This window comes from Clytia hemisphaerica, unplaced genomic scaffold (genome assembly GCF_902728285.1).
Source record: "Clytia hemisphaerica strain Z4C2 unplaced genomic scaffold, Clytia hemisphaerica genome assembly, whole genome shotgun sequence".
Lineage (NCBI taxonomy): Eukaryota > Metazoa > Cnidaria > Hydrozoa > Leptothecata > Clytiidae > Clytia > Clytia hemisphaerica.
The window spans coordinates 620,953-642,715 of NW_027103962.1; the positions used below are offsets into that span (position 1 = coordinate 620,953).

Below are 21,763 nucleotides of genomic sequence, written 5' to 3' on the forward strand. Positions count from 1 at the left end.
TTCGCGAATTTCTTGTTTAATTTCTTACCTGGCAGAAACTTTCGTGAAAAAATGCCAAAAACGCGAAAAACGTGAAAGTTTCTGCACTTAAAGTATACCACAATATGAATAGAAAGAGTAAGAAAATATGTTTTGAGAAAATATAGAGTGATATATTTAATGCAGGAAACGTCCAAAAATACCGTTTTTTCACTAAATTTGTCTATATGATAAAAATTATGAAAATTTTAAGTCGATAAAAGGCGATATAATGATAAAATATATCCTTTTTAACTTCTTATTTCAAGAAACACAAAAGGTAGGCAAATCTGTGAAAAAAACTTGCATCGAGTTTTTTCTGACCCAGCCTTCTGCGGGCCACTGAGCTGAACTTTTTGGGCCAGGAACTGTACTTGAGTAAAAATATCCTTCTCAGTTGGGCCACGACGTTACATATTCCAAAACAAAGCTCTGAAAGCTTTAAAAATATGACTAAAATAAAATTTAATCTAGAACAAGCAAAGTGTAACCACTATAACTTTTGTAAGTTTATTGAAAGTTCGATTTTGAACTAGATCTCATTAAATAGCACAGTTGAATAATTAAAATTTATTTCAAAGATGTTTTTCATAAATTATACATTTTCAACTCAAAGTAAACACATATCACTTATGTTTCTGATATTTTTCAGAAAATAAAGCAAAGTGTCATTGTAAACTCTGTGGTCGCTCATGTCGGTATATGCCGACATCTGGCAAATAGGTCGAACCTTCATTTTTTCCGTGGCAAATAGGTCGAACACTTAAAAGAAAACGAACGACAGTTAAAGGGTTAAAAAATGATATATCAGGTGAAACAGGACTTCAAGCAAATATATACTCTCAGGCTCCTAATAAACAGCTGGGGGGTCGGAATAAACGAGGGGGAGGTTGGAAATTGTACCTAGAACAAGTCCGCCAAAATAAGATAATTATAGACTAAAATCTAGCTATTTGGTTTAGTGCAAAAAAAATGGGACTCCTCTTTTGACAATAAACAGAGGCTCCTGATAAGGTCCAGCATTGGGAAAAATCGAAAACATAAAGGTTTTATTTTTACGTAAGTGTTCCCGTTTCATATCAGACACATATTTCAAATCAGGACAAAAAGAAAGTTGTTGTTCTTTTCCTCTTTCTGACCAATATTGCCCCACATCCGTGTCAATCTAAACGATACCTAAAAAAAAAAAAAAAAAAACCTTTAGCAAGCGAGGGGCCCGTTGATTAGGCACCCTAGAGTATTGGTCTTTCAACTTTATTTGAAGTTTTTCATCTTATTTGTATTTAATATGCACTGTTATGAAAAATCAATTTTTTATTGGCCTAAGAAATCCAACCTCTGTTTCTTTTCAACGGCAGGGAGTAGGTGAGATAGTGGATGTGGGTCAAGAGGTACCTTCATCCATGATTGGGAAACCCGTTGGTTATCTGTGGAATGGTGCCTTTGCTGAGTACGTGGTAGGTATCCTATGTTTGTCTTGTTCCGTGATCGTCTGGAGAACACTTTACAGAATTTTAGAATCCATTTACTTTTTACCAAGGTCTACTATCTATTTCAAAACCTGTAATGGGCTTTTCCAGAAGGAAATTGAATATGGGGGGGGGGGGTGGAGGATATAACATTTTTTGGAAATTTACCCCCCGGACATTGTGACTTGTGACCCCCCTCCCCTGGACAGCAGGTCTACCCCTGGACAAGCATCAGTTGACCCCATGGACAATCATAATTACCCTCAAACAGAGTAAAATAACCCCCAAACAGAGCAAGTTTACCCCCCCCCTCCCGGACAATGTAAATTTTGTAGATTTTTCGCTACACCCCGGACAATATATCCTCTACCCCCATGTACAAACATTTTCTGGAAGACCCCAATCATCCTTACAAATCCATGGTCGATCTAAAATCTAAATACGGGCAAAATTGCTTTTGTATGCTATAATTTTACGTGATATTTTAAGACAACTTTTCTTTTATCTTTTAAGAAATTACCGGCAAAATTTTGTTTACCGCTACCGAGTGTGAAACCGGAATATGTTGGATTACTGGTCAGTGGGATGACCGCTTCGATGTGTCTGCAACAGGTTTGATCACGAATACTCTTCTTGCCCACACCTACTTTAGGCTTACAAATTTTTTCGCGATTTTCGCGAATTTTGGCCTTTTTTGTGAAAGTAAATGTCTTTGAAAATTCTTAACAGGGCAATTCGCGAAAGTTTATGCTCGTGAAAAGTTCTAAAAAAATATGGAAATATATAAAACTTCGAAATCGTAAAAAGTATTAAATTTTCGGCATAATTTTTATCCTTATAATAATGCCTTTTTAAAGTCGAAGAGCAACCGTTTTTTCACTTTTTCTCATTTTTATCAAACGCTTTGCGAAAGTCTATCACGAAAAACATTTTTCCTCAATTTTGCAAAAGTAAATGTCATCAATTTCGCGATCTTTTGACGTCGCAAAAGTTTCTGCTCGCGAAAATTTGTACGCCTTAAGTAGCCTTTTTTTAAACTCCTTGTTCTTTCTTTTCTAGATAGATCGAAAACTTTACTGATATTTTACACGCTTTGCTATGATACCCTGCCCAGAAGAGATGGATTATTAGCTATTTCCTTCATTTTTAAACTGTCTTATTCGAACACCCCCGGTGGGATTTTTCAGCCAGTGAGGATAAAAAGAGCGGACCAAAACTCAAAGGGGATTGATATTCCCATTTTTCTTATTGCTGGAAATTTGAATTCTATTGATTTCTACCAAGAAAATCCAGTGGGGACGGGAAAAATTACACAATAATTTGTAGTGAGGATTTGGTTATCTGATTATTTTCAGCGGGGACAAAAATTGGAGGATAATTTTCTACTGGGAACGATATTTTGGCCAATTTTTCTAGTGGGAAGAAGGGGGTGTATTCGACTTTCTGTTATAACAAACGATAATAGCGAGTTTATGTATTCACACTTTTGAGGACGATGGAGTGACCGAAATGATTTAGAATAACCGGCAGTTTTGGTCTGCAAAATCTCGAAATCAAAAATCAAAATCAATAGCTAACTGTCTCCTCCGTAGAAATAGCACCATACAAATCTTGCAACTGACAGTTTTTAGAGAACCGTTCAGGAAATTCATCTGGGGGTACTAGGGTTAGCAGATGAGGGGTATGTGCGGATGGTACCCCCAGGAAACCACGCTTAGAGAGACCAAATTTTTAATGAAAAAGTGCCCCTTAGAGAGACTTTTTGAAAATTTTTCTTTGAATTTTGTAAGATGAGTTACCTTTAGAAAGACTTGTTTACTATTTATTCTCTCGAAATCAAAAGAATTTTCTAAAAATCGTGAATTTCCCGACCCTTCGAGAGACTACTTTATAATTTTCTGATTTCTGTAACCCTTAGAGTGACCTCGGAAGGTGAAAACACCGACTTTTATCGTCCGCACATATATACCCAGCTTTCATTTATGCCAAAGTACCCCCCCCTGGAATTGTATCTACTAAAGAATACATATTTAAATATTTTATCTTTCAGTCTGGCAGAATTCAAAAGGGAGAGGCAGTTTTCATTTCAGGTATGCAGTCCTTTTTTCCATGGAACTAAATTATCTATTTCCTCTTTTCAATTAGACTAGTAAACTAGTCGGTTATTACTTATAACCTAATAATAATACTTTAATAATACTGTCAATCAAATAATGTAAACACTAATTAAATATTCAGCGCGCGTGAGAGAAAGGAAATAACCGACTAGAAGCTACTTCCAACGCCTTTTTTTCTTCACCTAAAATCATAAGGAGAGACATACAGATTTCTGTATGTCTGACCCGTGCGAAATTGCATTTATTTTTCTTTCTGTTTATTGCGTTTTCAGAAATGCTCATTTATTTATATGTTCCCATGTTCAATGTTACTATGAAATATCATTTAGTCAAAAAAGTTGGATGGATTCTCAAAAACCTAAAAAAAGGTGTAAAATTAAACAACGTTTTTTGAGGGAAGTAGCTTCTAGTCGTTGAAATTCAGAAAAAAAAAACGCAACTTCACCCCTTCGAATTCGATTCTTTTTATTTGGAGCTTGATTTTTTGTATATGGGTCTATTTTCAACGACTAGTTTACTAGTCTACTTTTCAATCAAAGCGACTAAAATTGTTTATTGTTATTTTTTAATAGTAAAGTATGATTACACCCCTGTATCACAGTTCCAGAGGGCCCCCTTTTTACTGGAAATCCTCAAATTTAAAGCAAGATATTTTCCATCCATGTCACCATTTAACGAGTTTATGTTATCCCTATTGACCCATATTCTCACCGAGTCACTGGGACAGGGGTTTGTGATTGTTTGGTAAGAAGGGACCATTTGTACCATAAAGGCTTTTTCTTAATATTTTAGCTTCTTAAAGTGTTTTTATTCTTTTAGCTGCGGCTGGTGGCTTCGGGCATCTAGCAGTGAGTTTTTCCTCTGTTTTGTTGGAATTTATTTTTTGAGACCCATTACGAAGGAACCTTTGTATCGTATTCAGCTTAGCATTATGATTCTCTTGGTATTCTTCTTTGATAGTTTAACATTAGAGGGTTGTACACGTCTTTTTATGAGAACAATTTTGAAGCCTGCGGACGTTCTTAACTTTTTTGAGTTTCAACCCTGAAAATGTTCTTAAAATGTTCTTATTTTCACCATTTTTTTTAGTATTTTTGTCCATTTTCCTAAGAAATTGTGAGTCCGCTGAACCTCAAAATGTTCTTAACTTGTTGTTAACATTTTTTGCCATTGAAACCTTATGTTCTTATTATAGTTTATAAGAATACACGTGTAGACAGGTGAATTCGGCGGAATTTTCGAGAATCCAACATTTGGTTTCGCAAATTCTTTCTTGCTCATCTGGTTTTCAATACTGTTACGCGTTTTTTTTATAAGAACACCAAATATTTTTGAAGCCTTGAGATGTTCTTAACTTTTTGAGTTTTGTTAAGCCTAAAAATGTTCTTTACATGTTCTTATTTTTGCCATTTTTCGGGTATTTTTGGTTCATTGTCCGTTCTAGAGTCCACAAAGCCTTAAAATGTTCTCAATATTTTGGCCATCGAAGCCTTATGCTCTTATATAGTTTGTTCTTATAAAAAAGTGTGTTCTCACCTCCAGGTTCAATTAGCAAAGCTTCATGGTTGTCATGTGATTGGAACTTGTTCTTCTCAACAAAAAACTGAATATTTAAAGGTAAGGTATTTAAAGGTCTACTAGGTTTGGTTACTTTACGTAATTTCCGGCATTACGGTAGCAAACGTTCGAATATGTAGAGGCAGTACCTTAGGTAGAGTCGATAATTTACATGGATATCCCAGTAATCTAGGGCTTTTAGACAGTCTTTCGATTGTTTTCATGGGGTCCACGGTCAGCCGGCTCGATTATCTATGAACTGAACGGAACATTGGAAGGAGCGGGGATTCGAACTGCGAACCCCTGGTGTAAGACGCCGACGCCTTTGACCACTCGGTCATCGCTCCTTACACAAATCGAATGTTTGCTTCCATAATGCTGAAATTTACGCAACTAAAACAAAAATGAAAAACCTCTATAACATACTTTTGTTTTGCAGACAAATTTCAAACCCCATCTATGACGGTATTTTTGGAAGCCTCTATCGTTTTCTCTATCGTGTCAGGAATTTTACTTTGGTGTCCTGCGGGCCCTAGGCGCTCGAGAAAGCGCACATTTCTTGATATTTTGAAACGGGAAACAGGGCTAGAGATCAAGGAGCTGGGTACTTCAATGGCTGATCGAGAGCTGTGGAGGGAGGGTTATTGTTTATCTCCGGCCAAGGTCCATTCGGACCTAGGTCGAAGGATGATGATGATCGTTTTTTGTTGATTCAGCACATAATTTCTTAGCCTATAGCAACATTTTCATTGTCATTGAAAAGTCAAATAAGTGCTTTAATTTCTTATTACCTCTTTTATTCACTCCTCAACAGTCGCTTGGTTGTGATCACGTGATCAATTACGTCACAGAAGATTTGAATGAAGTGTTGAAGAAATCATACCCGGTATTTTTTTATTATCTTTTTCACGTGTTTTTAACGGGCTGGCAATTGACAAAATATTAGTGAATCATAGGCCTTAATTTCGGTGAAATCAGTGTATGGATTACCATGAATACAAATGCCCTTGTCCGTCCGGTAGTATTTGAACCGGCCAATAGTAATACTTTTTCGAGTCTCAAAATAAGACCCCGATACAGTACTGATTCTGCGAAATGGTTTACATTGGCTTTGAGAGAAAATATTAATTTCTTCCTAGATATCCATTTTACGCCCTTCTTATTTATATTTTCTTGATTTTATCAAGATTATTTCTGACAAAAAGAGGATTTATCTCGGCATTGTAGTACTAAAGTCAACCTGGGCCGTTTATTTTTTTAGGTTTCTTGATATTTATTACGATATTTATTACGAAGCTCGTAGGTTTTCTTGATGTTAAGTGCTCTCAGAACTTTATTCTTTTTTATTTAATATTACCATCTTCGATATTTTTAGAAAGGAATCGACGTTTTTATTGAATCTGTTGGTGGAGATGTTTTCAATGCTTGTGTTAACAGGTAGCATGCCCTAAAAGATTACTTCTCCATTTATTTTCTCTCAATATTTCAAATAGAAAATCTTTATTTCCGGAGAAGCAACTCAAGTTTCAGAAAACACTAAAACTTTTCCCAGATCATATGACAACAATCAAATAACCAATAAATCTTAACTACTCAAAATCCTAAAAGACAAAAGACAAAACAAACCAAATTTCACTAGAGACACATTACTAGAACAATTAAAGACAAATTTAGCGAATAGGAACCCATCAGCTTTTTCGAATGACAATTTTTACCTTAAAGAGTTTTCTCTTAAAGGGATAATCAGTTGGTTTGAAATATTTGGCATGTGGATTTTTCCTATTGTCATGAGCAATACCTCAAAATATTTTTACCTGACTATTTTCAAAAGTTGAGGTATTTAAACTACAAGTTTTTGACTTTTAGCAAAAAACGATAGAATTTTGATATAAGAGCCGTGTAAGAAAGTGTGGAAATTTGAAATTGGGATATCTCAACTTTGGATAAATACTTAGACTTGAAGGCATTCCGCCGGCTATTGTCTCTGATAATGTGATTATCCATTTAAGGTGATATTTTAAATCTCGTCGATGCCAATATTTGAGTTACTTGACATTTATCTTCAACACTGATACGCGCTTTTTGTCAGGTTAGCAACCAACGGACGTCTAGTGGTGCTTGGTTACATCGGTAGCTACCACTCACAAGCTGGTATTGACCGAAGCCACCGGAACGCCACCCTTATGACTAAGGTATTCATTTTGTTTGTCCTTATTCTTACTCAAAAATCTACTGTTAAAAAAGTCAAAAATCTTTTTAAGAAAAGATGGTGAGAAAATAATTTGGAAACAGTATTTTGACATACATATTCCCAAAAGTTTCTTGCTGCTTAAAACCATATCGTGAGAAATTTTGAACGTTTTGTTCTTATTCTTAACTTCAATCCCCTCAAAAAAGACCTGAAAATACAATAAAATTAAATCAGGCTATGAAGAAAAAAGAAAATAAAGATATGATTGGCCTTGACTAAAGAAGAACAATTTGGTTTTTTGTATTTGTAGAACTGTTAGGCACCACAAATTATAATACAAATTTCCTTTTAAAAAACCGCACATTCTCTTTGAATTTTTAGTCACTTATTCACTACAAACTTCTTATTCTCGTAAATATTCTTAGCTGCTCCTTAAATCAGCTACAGTGTCAGGGTTCTTTTTACTGAACCACCCGCAAGAGTACAAGAACCACCTACCCCGTCTGGTAGAGTTAGCAGATCAGGGGAAACTCCAAGTCAAGATTGACCAAACGGACGATCAAGGAAAACCCTTCGTCGGATTGGAATCTGTTTATGATGCTGTTGATGTAAGTACTATTTAGACTTCACTCATTGAAAAGTTAGAGCTCAGGCTAAGATGAGAATTTTCCTCGGGGACTTATAAATGCCTTTAAAATATTCTTCCCATGTTGACGATATTCAATTTTATACGGTCTGATCCCCAGAGTTTTTGAAGTCTTAATTCCTCAAAGTATTCAACCTCCATTCAGCCTTTTTACGATTCATGAAGAAGGAATTATAATTTTTATTATGATTGGCAAAAAGGCTGTGTTAACCAACCTTTTGTATTTCGCCCCTAAGTGTTTATTTCACGTATAAAAAGTCCTACAGCGACCCAAATTCTCTCTGAAATCAAGAATCGACTAAATTAAATTCTTTAGACGATCTCAAAATTTATTTGCGGACCAGATCCCATTTTCTAGCGGAACGAATTCTTCAAATATCTTAGACTGGAGTCGTTTATAATACAGTAGTATAGGCATTATATGATAATACAATTATTGTTACGGGATTTAGTTTGTATAAACTAAAATTGTTCCCTCCATTACTTTCTGCTTTATTTCTAATTTGTCTGAATTAGCCATCTAGCTTGCTAGACTACAAATATCTTAAATAGGAAGTCAATTATGAAATTGCGAAGGCGTTATGAATGGTTTATCTTTTTTTTTTCAGTACCTGTATTCGCGAAAAAGTCAAGGTAAAGTTGTGGTCGATTTGACCAACTCTAACAGTAAGCTGTAATTCTATTCGTAACAAAATCCTGTCCTGGCTCACAGACACATGGTAATAGTTTAATTTGATTAATTTTCATGAATTTATAAATCTTACACGAATTTTTCGCATTTTTGTGGTTAGCAATAATTTATGCCAGTTATTCGCCCTTGAAATTGCTCAATTTTAGAAAAAGTGTGCATGGGGGGTCTTGAATAATCGGGGAGTATTTTTTCTGCTGAAAAAAAAAATTAGCTGTGAGAGTCTGCACAGTAACAATACGTTTATAAATAATTTTTCTTTTCCAAATTTTGTAAATTTTTTTATGCGGATACAAATATACAATAATGATATTATTTTTTCGTACGCTCGTAAAATATGCATTAATTTCTCCTTTTACTTGCCTCGCTAATTCGATTTATTTTACAATAAATTTGGTAATAGGCCAATTAAAAATTGCAAAATAACGTCACCATAATCTTATTTTAATTTTTTAATTTTCCCTGATTTTGTTTGCGCTGAATTCCCTAATATGAAGATTTTATGGTTTTCATGACGTCAAGATAAAAAAAAAGTTAAATCATCAAAAATTGGATTGGTCTAAAAAGCAGGGTAGCCAATTGGGGTAGCCAATTGGGCTAGGTTGTGGGGTACCTAAATATTTTACAGACCAGAATAGAAATACCGAAAATGAATGCATAGAACCACATTTTACTGACCAGGGAGCATGAATCTGATTGATACTTAGATTGATCATGTATGATTCCAAAGATAAACAAAGATATAAATTACCACGTGTTAATGCACGAGGAGTAAGAAATAGAGCTTCATTATAATAGAGCTATTTCAAAAGACTTTTTGTACCTATTATAAGCTGCCAAATTTAAAAAATCTTGAAAGGGAATTAATTGTTTGAAACATCTAAACATGATTTAAATTAAACAATAGATTCAATAACAAAGGATTGTTAAGATATGACAAGATTAGAGATCATAAATGGCCCATGAAATTGATGAATTACAGCTTCACGGAAATAACAATTAAAAACATAAATAAAATCTAAATCTAAAATATTAAAAACTGTTTTGTAAATTTTATTACATGGAATCATTAACAAGATGTTGTAATAGTTATTTACACATGAAAACATGTTTCAGATTTCAAAAGTTTAGGCAAAAAGAGGTACCCCATAACCTAGCCCAATTGGCTACCCCATTGGCTACCCTGCTTTTTAGATCAACTCTCAAAAATTGATGCTAAAAATGTCTCCGTATTTTTGCAATTCACTTTTCTCATTATCCTGTCCGGCTAATTGTGTACGCTTTCATCTGTTTCATTTAGAGATTATTACAAAATTACTTCAAGAAAAGTAAAGGAATAAACAAAGTAAAAGAGAATGACAAAAACGTCAAGCCGCCCTCAGGAATATCAACAAAGAACAAGCCAAGTTAAGCAAAAAAGATTCAGACCGCAAAAATATCATTTTTTGCTAATGGTGAGAGTTTGGGCAGTTGTTTTTGAGAACTAATGAATATTTGTTTCTATTCATCGGTAACATCAGAGGTACATACAGCTGCTAAGACAAGGTAAAGATAATGATTGAAATAACTATAATTATATTTTTATTGATTTTTAAATGACACTTTCTCGAATTTAAAATTTTTCCTTTTTCTTGAAAATTTTCCTTTCTTGTGAAAACTCACCTTTTTTGGTATGTTCCCAAGTTATTTTGTAGGGGGCTTTCGAGCGTTAAACAAAGATTTAAAATCGATGATCTGGTGATAAGGAAATGAATTTTCATCTTCAATTTATTCCTTAAAAGGGTGAAAAATTTCTCCTTAAAGGTTTTGTAAGCCCATTTCTACATTCTAATACAGTATGCGTGGGTTAATCGCTTTTTTACTCCAAATAAAAACGGATCATGACATTTCGCAAACTTATTTGATGTGGTGTGCCTACGTGCTGTTTGCCAACTCTGTTTGTTTGAAAAGTGGACGAAGATAGCTGTCTGAGTCATTGTTTTGTTTGAAATGCTGCATTCTGGTGAATGTCATATGATGAAAAGTTTCTCATTTTAACTTGGATGTTCTCTTTGCTAGGTCGATGTGAAAAGTGAAGTTTCTGGATGATCATGGTTTTGATTGATTCGCGAGAGGATCTCAAGGTAAGCAATGTCTTTCTTTCAATCATTACAGTATTTGGCCCCCAAAACGGAGACGGCCCCCAAAACGTAGATCGTCGTTAAAAATGAGGATTCTGACCTGTAGATTTATCAGAATTAGATGATTTTTGTTTATTTTTGAGTATGTTATTGATGGTTTGAGACAGATTCACAATAACATATTTGCGTCTGAAGGAAATATTACAACTCCAAAATTAGATTAAAATTGCATATGACTCACTCTAGCTCATGAGATATTGAAAATAAGTTATGCAAATGGGATTTAGGAAACCTTTTACACCTACATAATGCCTTTCAGAAAATGCAGATACAATCTTTGACTTTAGAGGATGAGTAAAAGATATAACATCTTAAAGGTTAACCAGTATTTTGGGGTCCTCGAGAATCAGCATTGATAAAAACAAAAATTCTAAATGAGTAACAGCAAAAAATCTTGGAATTCCGTTCCTATCAGCTTGACTTTTATAACAAAAAAATAACATTATGTATAAAAATTTTCGCTGAATCAGCAAAAACGGAAAATTCTGTCATTTTTTGCAAAATGTAGGAGGAAAATAACTTTAAAGCTTAATATTTTCAGTTACAGTTAAGCTTTTTTTCTAAAATTTTCACAGCTTATTCAATACATGAATAGAACTATTTTCAAAAGAAATTGGTTCTCAGAAACTTAAGAAAGACGTCGTTAAAAAATTTTGCATTTTGAAATTTTCTAAACTTTCAGTTTGGACTTTGCATCATTGAAAATCTTGAAGTATTTTATAAAAATCATAACTTTAACATCAAGATAAATTCAAGGAAAAACCCAAATATGTTCATAGTTTCTCCCACTATTACCACTGGGCTTAATTATTTGATTTTAACTACACCCACGTTTCGGTGGCCCCAAACCTGCGTTTTAACAGCCAGGGGTTTACTGCAAAAATTTTATCAAACAAATTCATGTCCAAAACCCTCTAAATTGCATTTTAATAAAGCTATGGCCAAAAGTTGGTATTCATATCTTAAAGAGATCTCGAGAAATCGGTAAAATTGTAAACCTATGTTTTGGTTGGGGACCATTAGAAAAAACTATCTATATATTAATAGCCGTAGTCTGTATGTCATTTTGTTTGTTTTTTGTGTGTCACTTTCGTTTTCACAAGCAAAGTTTTGTTCTTTTAAAAGATGACTTTTGCTTCTTGCTCCACAAATGTGTTAAATCAGATTCGCGCCGTTTTATAAAGACTTTGTATTGATTGATAGATTAGACTTTTTCTTTTTTTTTCTTTCTTTTCTTTTGTTTTATGTTTTCGAATGTAATTAACGACCTTATTTGATTTGAGACATTCGAATTCTTTTCAAAACAAAAGAAAATCTTTTAAACAGAATCTGTTAAAGAAAAGAACAAATATAAAATAAAACATAAGAATCACAAGACAAGTTTGTTAGAACAACAGCAACATTAAAAATACATTCAAAAGGCGGTAAAAACTAGAGTTCTTTCTTCGTAAAAAGGGACCTTTGAACATCTATGTCGATAATTATTTTGCTGTAAATCTAAGTCATTGTTGAATTTGAAAAGTTATCGAAGTTTATATGACGAAGTTATTTTATAAAAAGCAACATAAAATTGCGGTATCACGCTTTTTTGTCTGCGTGTCCTAGCTGCCTTCCCCCGGCTACCTTTTTTCGACGAATCTCGTGTCATATGTATTATTTCACTCCGCTTATCTTGACATCAAAGTTTTTCCTAAACATCAAGAACTACGGCAAATATAACGCGAACGAAGCGAGGAAAAAAATCTAATTGCAGAGCCGTCTCGGACGTCGCTGGTCGCCGGTATGGTACGCCCTTTTTCTGTTTTCTGATCATTTTTGCCACAAAAATCTTTTTCAAAATATGGTTAAAAGATACGTCACCCGGGAGGAATAGAGTCAAACTTTTAATTCTTCTCTTTAATTTTGATTTCATCGTGTTTAAGCCACCTTCCCAACATCCAAAGGACTTTAAATGCGTTCAGCAAACAGCTAAACCGGCGTGCGACGCCGGGTACCGGCTAGTTTATCTTTAAATGATTAAAAAATAAAGTTGAAGTTGAAAATTTTGAAAAAGAACTTTCGGGAAATAAAGTAGAGATATTAAAGTTTTGCATGCAGCAAAATTTTTGTAAAACCTTTTTTCCTTTAGGTTTGAGAGAAATTTTAGATTTGATCGACGTTTTGGGGGCCACATCCTGGTAAATGTTTTTGCCCAATTGAATTGGAGCCTTTTAATTAATCAATATTTGGTAGTCTAAAGATAATCAGACTTCAAAACATCTGTAGTTTCTTATCCGAATTTTCAAAGTCGTTTTATTCTTTCGAGATTTGACCGTGTGTTCTTCAAATGTTAAAAGTTAATACACGTTAAGAACATCCAAAATTTTCGAAGCCTTGGGATGTTGTCATTTTCACCATTTTCCAACCACTTTTACCCATTTTCCGACGGGTATTTTTGAGCCTTAAAATGTTCTTAACGTATTCTTAACATATTTGGCCATCGAAGCTTTATGTTCTTATATAGTTTGTTCTTACAAAATTAAGTGTACCCTAAACTTTGCTGATTCCGAATCCGAAATCATTTGCCATGCAGTTTTTAATGTTTTAAACCTGAGAGAAGATATAGTTCTGAATAATTAACTATCCAACAATCACATCTCTCTAGTCAAATGTTGAAAACCTTTCTTTTTACCAATGGCTAAATCTTCATGATGCACCGGCCTTGCAAGTACACCGCGCGCGGGCAAAATATTGTGCGCGTAGCGCACAGGCGAGCGCAGCGTTTTGTTAGGGATAGGCAGCAGGCTGGCGAAGCCAGCCTGCTGCTCATCCCTAACATGCACCCAGACGGCTGTGCACCCTCCCGGTGGTGCACCCGTGTGTGGGGTCTTCCTTGAGGAATGGCGATCATAACAGTTAGCCTAACTCGTGAGGTCTGTTCACCCATATATACTATATATGTAATTCTATAAATAACCTTGAATTTCGGAAAATCAGCACCCGTCGTGGCCCGGTGGTATAGACTACGTGTTTCGTAATCGGAAACATGTAGGTTCGAACCGGGGTAAAGTATTGAAAAGTTTCAAAAATTTTTCTAAGTCTCCGTGCTTGTCGGTGCATCATGAAGATTTAGCCATAGGTTTCTTTTTCGCATTCTACCATTTTGAAAAAGATTTTACAATTGTTTGAAATTATAGAATGTCTAAAATTATATTTTAAATTCTGTATATTCGAACATTCCACAACCCACAACGTAAGAAAACTCGAAAGAACGACACTTCCGAAATGTTTTTGAAGTGTTTTCCTCCTCAAGTCAATGAAAATGGTATGAAACTTTCTGGAACAGTCTTCATAAATTTTCAATGCTATACATAATACTAAACACATTCTCGTTTCGAAATTAATTATTTCTAGTCAGGGAAGTTTGTGGATAAAAAAAATCCGATTTTATCTTATAAATTTCCGGAAAAAAATGATGAACTTTTTGGCGTTTCTCAAAAAAGTTAAAAACATTTCTTTGTGAATGGGTAGTTCAATATTTTTTCCTAATCTTATGTATGGTTCTTTAGGAATTCGATAAACGTTTGGAAACTTTCCAAGATAGATCGTGAGTGCAATTGACTGTGTGGTAGCTTTGGGTGGTTCTTGATCATTAAATCGTATTTAGACATATTTACGTAATATCTGGTTTTTGAGGTTTTAAGAGTGTTAATTACAGTAAAGATTCTTGATATTTTTGGTACATTTACTTAACCGCTTATCAGACATATTGGAATGTAAGTCTCACACCCCTCCCAGTCTCGTGTGTTTTTTTAAGCCTTGTCAATCTTCGTTTTTGGTCTAATTGCAACTTGTGAGTGGCCGGGTATAAAATTAGAAACTGACTTTGAAATAGTTTGTTGATGTTTAATTTTTTCCCTTTGGGACAAAATACATTGGAAAATTGAAATAAACATGTAAAAATTTAAAAAATGTAAAGGATTTGGGTAGGCCATCAATTTTTGATAAATAGCTGATGAAAGATCATCATTTTTTTTCGCAACAAGAATTGATAGACTCGACAAAATTCGCCTGAAAAAAGGTAACTTTCTTTTGCTGCAACAATTATTGGTATTGGCATTCTTAGGTTCATTTGCCCAATTCCATGATGGTGTTATTCTTTAGCATATTCTTAATTGCATCATGAATATTCTTATAAAGTATAATCTTATAAAAAAGCGTTGTATTTTTTACTTGCATGGGTTCCAAGTTAGGGTTACAAAAAAGACATTGGAGAATTCTGGATAAAAATTTCAAAAACAACTATTAGATTATACGATGTTGGGTTGCTCAAAATTTGATGGTAGTCTAGCATGCTAGACGCAAACTGAAACTGAAAACATATACCAAAGAATGAGTATAAATTAAGAAAGGGACAAACTTTAGTTCACACAAAACAAATATTATCCCATAACAAATATCGTATTATCATATATAACATCCTTACATGTCTTTTTTAAAAGAACATCCAAAATTTTTGAAGCCTTAGGATGTTCTTAGCTTTTTGAGATTTAAGCCTAAAAATGTTCTTAACATGCTCTTATTTTTTGAGTATTTTTTCCATTTTCTTAAGAAATTCGCCGTTTTACAGTCCGTAAAGCCTTAAAATGTTCTTAACTTGTTCTTAACATTTTGGTCATTAAAGTCTTATATGTTCTTATATAGTTTGTTCTTATAAAAAACGTGTATAATCTTTTTTACAGTCTAATTCAGAGTAGACTGGATTAAATTTTGATTTGGATGGTCGGTTGATTGACATAAATTAAGTTTAAGTCTGTGTTAATTCACGATTATCAGGCCAAATTTTTATCATGCTGATAAAGCAGGATTAGCGAAGTTAGATTAGGAAGCCTTTTGCAAGTTGCTGCATAACGAAAACATTAAAAAAGAATCGTCAGGATTAAAACAAAGGTGAACGATAATGATTAGCTAATCTGACGTTCGAACAACGGAAGTTTATAACTCGGCTGGATTTTGCTATCGAAATTTAAGTGCGGTAGACCTTTTAATAAATTATGATTTTTTAAGCCAGTGAGGGTAAAAGTAACGGACTGAAACTCGATGGGGATTGATATTCCAATATTTTTATGACCGGGGATTTAAATTCTTTTGTTTTCAAGTTAGAAAATTCAGTGGGGATGAGAAATATAGCATGATATTTCCTAGTGGATCTGTAAGAAAGGAGTGTTCTATGGTAAATGATTCCAAAGTTAGTTCCTTAAAAGTTGACTCTATTTGACTCTTTCAACTTTTTCTCTTTCTTTCTGTTGTACTTCACTGTATGGTCAGAAATTTAAAACTTTTTTGTTTACAATTTGTTTTATTTTAATCCCTTTTCTCTGTTTTTTTTTATGTACGAAATAGTGTCTGATCAACACTATTTCTTCTTTGGTAAAGATGACGGGTGGCTCGCGGGCGCCAGAGGTACCACACCTGACTCAAGGCTTTGTCTTCATCTTGCCATTTTCTTTTTCTTTGTATAGTTGTTTGTTTGAGTGTTTTGTCTTTTTTGTATCATATTTGTTGGTATTGTCGGTCGAACAATTGGGGTGTGATGGTGTTTCAGCTTTTGCCGAGATTATGTTGAGGGTAGTGTTTTGATCCATGAGAGATTTTCAAACTTTTCTTAGATAAAGTAACATTTGAAGGCTCAAGGAGTTTAATCACCTTGGTAATGGTTTCAAAACGAGGCATTGGTTTTAATCTAATCGTTTTTTGAGCATTCGGATTCGTAATAGTTATCACACGGTACAGAGTACAATATGGGATATATTTTTCGAGTTCAAAATTTTCGTCATGTTTAAAATATAGAAAACTCTGAATGAGAAAAACATATCCAATATTGTACGAGTGAAAGTGTGATAACTGGTTTATCGTCAACTTGAAAAATATCAACAAACAACTTTCTCTCTCCATTTATCTTTTTCTATGTTTTGTTTTGTTTCCACTTCCTGTATTTTGGTGAATATCAACATCAAAACATTTTCAAAAATGATTCGAATGCTCATGAAAAGATCAAAGCACTCTTAAATATTTTACAACTTTTTTGTGATTTGAGAGGAAAACGAAAACATTTCTGGGAACAAATTCCGGTAAAATATACAACAAAAAAGTTCAAAATACGATCTCTCGCTTACCAGACCCTTTTTTTAAACGCGGCCTTGTCTGCCTTGTATTTGTACGGTACAATATGAAATACAGCATTTATGTACGCGTTTTTATCCAATCCATTGCTTATATTTTGCATGTTGATGATAAAAGACATTAATTTAGATCGATTTGACGTTAAAAATATTAGAATAAAAAGAATTGTCTACATCTTTTAACCTTTCAGTAACTTTTTTGAAAAAGGCCATAAAGTTCATCATTTTTTTCTGGAAATTTATTTTTTCAAAGGCAATTTCTAGACCAGGACAAACGATTAAGGTATCAACTTTGGTATCATTGGAAAGCTCTTTCTCTCAGCTACAAAAAATATTTTTTTTGTCTGAATCTCAAGTGGTCAGGAGTTATAACCAAAAGACTGTGTATCGGTAAAATGACCTTTTCAAAACGTATATATACGTGTTTCGCCTCCTAAGGGTTAATGGAGCAAATAGATTCTACACAAAGTCTCATAAATGAATATAGACTGGCTTTCTGCAATTGAAAAAAAGGGTTCCGAAATGAAAAAAATGAGATAAAAAAGCATACATCGTAATTTACTTTCAAAATTTGATATCGATAAATAAAGAGTTGTTCTGTATTTGATAAAAACACAAAAACAAAACACATGAGTTCTTACCATGACAACCAGGTTGAGTTCTTTGACCATCTCCCAATCGACCTCGCCAGTAAAATAGACTCCACCGGTACCATTGTCGATTGTGAAGGAACCGTTGCGTAGAGCTGATTTCTCTTTATCTAAAATCAAAAACAATCAAACCGTAATAAATCAAAATAGCATTTCGATTCAAAAATAAAAATTATGTGCATAATATTACCATTATAAACAGTTAGTATATACAGGGTGAGTGTATCTATTAAATCATTTTATCATACCATGCTTGAGCGAGTAGGTAACGGTGTCATCTACGTTTACACTTTCGTTATCGTATGCACGAAGCTGAGTAACAAACAATGTCTGTAAAATGGAAATTTAGGGTAGTCAATTTAAGGGCTTTGATCATAGTCGGAATGTTTGTTAAGGGATTCGAAGATAAAATGTTTGTTTTGGGTTCCCTGATACGTTTAACAAAAAAACGCTTTTACAAGTTGTTTGGTTATTTATCCTGTCAAGAGTAATTAAGAATTTAGTTACAAAAATGACGTTCTGAACTTTAAAAAGACGTTAATAAAATAATATATTACCCTCTTAATCAAAAAGTGCTAAGTTTTAATGGGTAATTAACCTTTTTGTTTCAAACTTTTTAAACTCTCTTTTTACTTGGGTTAAAAGATACACCATCTAACGCAAATCTTTTTTCAAAATGTTTTTTCTTGGCCGAAAATAAGGCCCTTAAAGGTTGAAATACTCTTCTTCGCAAAAGTCTTCATTTTCTTCTTCATCAATTTTTTTCATTGCAATTTTAAATTTTCAGATTCAGGAATATATTTTATACATGGCAAATATGAAAAATCCAGGTGTTCGTGATTGTGGTATCACTTCTGTTACACGCTTTTTATCTAAAATCCCTTCTAAATTATCTCCCGTTACTCTGTACTGTACAGGAGCTTCGGGAAGTATAACAGACGTTTTATGATGGTTCCTCAAATTAATAGGCACTTCCAAAATGACTGATCTTCTATTTTGATCAAGTAACGAAACCGAAGCCGATATCATAGGACGAAAATTAAGCGAATGATTCTCCTGTCAATGCAGATGAGACTAAATGATATCCATTTCAGCAGCACTTGCAGTATTAATTCGATTTACTTGTTTTCCAAAAAAATGAGATTAATGAAACTAATTCGAAAATTTCCATTTCAAAAGATCATATGAAAGGTCATCCCCTAAAAGTCTGGAAAGGTAACCTTTCTTCAAGTTTAAAAAAATGCTTTTTACAAACTCTCCTGAACAATTCTTTTTGCAATAAGATATCAAAATTTATCCCTTATAAAAATAATTATGAAGTAATACCGTCAATTCTCTAATTTAATGCGACCAATGAAATAATTATTTTGGAGGTGCCGCACTCATAATGCAGGGCCCGCGCCACGATTTTGAAAGTGAGGGGGCCAACAAAAATATAGTGACTAAGGAGGCGCAACCATGGTTTGCGCCGACGGGCCGGAAAATTTTAGATTTTGAGCTGTCTTATTTGGCTAAAACAGCTTCCTTTTTGTTCTGATTTTCTGAAAGAAAACTGTTAAGTTTGTTTGTTTAAAACAAAATAGTATAATTAGACTTATTTAAGTGTCCATCTGTCCCTTCTTAGAAAGGTTCTAACGTTTTTATTGGCACACGCACAGAAAAGAAAAAAATTACTCAGGTGAAGAGAAATTTTTTATTTTGCTTTGCAAAAAAGTGGAGGGGCCATGGCCCCCCCCGGCCCCCCCGGTCGCGCGGGCCCTGTAATGGGAGGAAATAAATTACTTTGAACCTGACTTTCCTATTGCACTAAAAATTAGATGAAAATGTCAGTTCATCCGCACTAAATTGGAAGAATGAAATAAATTTTTTTAAAACCACACTATCATTAGAGGAAAAATATGACCTTTACCGTATTGAACAAGAGGAAAATCAGAAATAGGTTAAAAAGTGTCCGCACTAAATATTTAGTGTAAATAAATTGGTCCAAATTTGTCAAAACAATTTATCCGCATCAATTAGACTCACTAAATTAGAGAAATGACGGCACATATAATACACCAAAGTATGTTAACCATTTGACTATTTCATATTGTATTTGCATTTTCAAAGGTTACACATTTGGTTTTCACGTCAAATCTGCTCTCCTTCATCGAAACCCCTTTTGTTTCCGGTAAAAAATAACAGCTAATTCCCGCTAAAAACCCTAGCGATCCCATGACATAAAATGGTAGTTGAAGCAAAAGGTTCGACAAACCCTTGGCAACCCATGGTGCACTTGCAGCTCCAATGTAAATACAAGTAGACATGAGACCCAGGGCTACCGATCGCAAATTTGTCGGATACGCTTCCACGGCCAATGTCATGATGGAGTTGAAGGAGATGCTGACGAAGAATTTACCGAGGATTCCACAAGTGATGCGTAACGCTCTCAAAGTTTTCGAATTGTTTGGTGCAAAAGCTGAAAGAAATGTAAGCACACCAGATATGGTCAAAGGGATGGAAACAGCTTTTTTCCTTCCAAAACGGTCACAACAATTGGTGGCGAGAGCGTTTGCAGGGAAGTCGACGAGGTTGATCAAGAAGAAGTTCAGGGAAATCGATCCTGTGCCGAGGTTGCTGGACGCCAGGGATAATCCGAAGAAGACTAAAGAGTTTGTAAACATGACGAACATGAGCAGAAGTGTGGTCGCTGCAATTTCTTTGGGCCAAAACAAATCAAAAGGGTTCGTTTTTGATTCCACTTCAGTATCACTGACAACTTTGGACAAAGTCATTGACGAGTCCAATTGACGTCTGTTCCATTTAGCGATTCGCTGAAAGATCTCCACGGCCTTATCAGCTTTCTCCTTCAATCTTAACCATCGCACAGATTCAGGAACGAAGCGATATATTACCATCAAAATAAAGTAGGGAAGAGAACATGTCCAGATAAGAATTTTCCACGACGTGATAAAGTATGCTTTCAAAGAAAGGGCACATAATGCAACTGAATAGAACTGCCAAAACAAATTTCCAGCAAAAGCTCGCTTCTTATTTCCAACAAACTCGGTCAACATAACAAATAAACAGGGAACGGATGGCGTGAAAAATCCTGAGCAAAATCGCAACACGATGAACCAGATAATACTGGGCATGAATGATGACAAGAAGTTCATAAGAGTGATCAGAAAACAACATACGAAAACAACTTTCTTCCTGCCATAGTTATCACTGTACCATCCAAGAAAGATGGCTCCAATAATGGCGCCAAGGAAGACAACTGATTGCGCCAGATTCACCATCCACCCCTTGCCGCATGCAAGGTCGAACGCTGTGACGATTGAAAATTCGTTCGTTTGAGTGTACTCCCAGTCCGATCTTCGCATTTGACAACGCCGTATATCTTGAGGAGAAAATGTCCTATTAAAATGACAAATGGAACTGTTTGCGACACATCGCCATTCGGGGTCGACAGCGGTAAACACAATCATGAAGTTGTTCAAAGCGAAAGGGAACAACATAATGCCCAGAAGAACGGTAAGCAGTTTTTGAAAACAGCCATATTCACCGACAACATCCAAAAAATCGTCTACGTTTAACTCATTGGTGGCTTTTGGTGAAGCATTTATAAATGTAAGAGATCCGTTGCTGTCGGCCACTTCACATTGAGTGCCTGAAGCTTCTTCAAAAGCTGGTAAATTCTCTATTACTCCACTTCGTTGTTCCATAGATACTCTGAATGAACATTGTCCAATAGAGTAACAATTTTATTCTACATTTGATGTAGTGTCTAATCTATAGGGTTTCCCAGACAATAAAACAAATGTTAAATAGGTCAAGAAGCCACTTTAAATATCATAAGTGGTTTTGATAGGGAAATTTCAAAATCGTGTCCAGATGAACCAATATTTATTTGCTATCAGTCACATAAATATGTGCTAAATTCAACCAGCATGTGTTTTATGTGTTATTTTATGAGTTATGAAATTCGAATATGGTTTTCATTTGTAACCATTTCTCAATATGGCCAGTACATGACTCGATACTCCCATCCGTCAAGGCCTCGGGAGGGATTGAGACCAAGGGGGACCGTCGGGGCCAAATTCC

General features: G+C 34.5%; 4 protein-coding genes across 4 annotated transcripts in view; 2 read left to right on the forward strand and 2 right to left on the reverse strand.

The window, feature by feature from the left end:
• The window catches only part of LOC136810231 (prostaglandin reductase-3-like), a 31,324-nt gene extending 22,313 nt beyond the window's left edge, over positions 1 to 9,011 (forward strand). Inside the window, exons 3-12 of the mRNA XM_067066800.1 lie at positions 1,377 to 1,475; positions 2,001 to 2,099; positions 3,538 to 3,577; positions 4,424 to 4,452; positions 5,147 to 5,221; positions 5,976 to 6,047; positions 6,537 to 6,598; positions 7,251 to 7,353; positions 7,778 to 7,960; positions 8,607 to 9,011. Coding sequence (XP_066922901.1) covers positions 1,377 to 1,475; positions 2,001 to 2,099; positions 3,538 to 3,577; positions 4,424 to 4,452; positions 5,147 to 5,221; positions 5,976 to 6,047; positions 6,537 to 6,598; positions 7,251 to 7,353; positions 7,778 to 7,960; positions 8,607 to 8,675 — 831 coding nt within the window. The 3' untranslated portion in view covers positions 8,676 to 9,011. The remainder of the gene's footprint in view (positions 1 to 1,376; positions 1,476 to 2,000; positions 2,100 to 3,537; positions 3,578 to 4,423; positions 4,453 to 5,146; positions 5,222 to 5,975; positions 6,048 to 6,536; positions 6,599 to 7,250; positions 7,354 to 7,777; positions 7,961 to 8,606) is intronic.
• A 979-nt stretch (positions 9,012 to 9,990) lies between these two features.
• LOC136810218 (uncharacterized) overlaps positions 9,991 to 21,763 on the forward strand; it is a 36,073-nt gene continuing 24,300 nt past the window's right edge. The window contains exons 1-2 of the transcript XR_010847075.1: positions 9,991 to 10,231; positions 10,745 to 10,809. The gene's annotated coding sequence lies outside the window, so the exon portion shown is untranslated. The remainder of the gene's footprint in view (positions 10,232 to 10,744; positions 10,810 to 21,763) is intronic.
• Positions 19,512 to 20,386, reverse strand: LOC136810305 (solute carrier family 22 member 2-like). The gene has a single exon (XM_067066871.1). It carries the CDS (start codon positions 20,347 to 20,349, stop codon positions 19,762 to 19,764), a length of 588 nt encoding a protein of 195 aa, XP_066922972.1. The 5' UTR covers positions 20,350 to 20,386; the 3' UTR covers positions 19,512 to 19,761.
• On the reverse strand, positions 20,353 to 21,384 carry LOC136810323 (solute carrier family 22 member 3-like; the record flags this gene model as incomplete). The annotated part of the gene is made up of 1 exon (XM_067066882.1): positions 20,353 to 21,384. A coding segment is annotated over exon 1 (1,032 nt), but the record flags the coding sequence as incomplete, so codon positions are not given.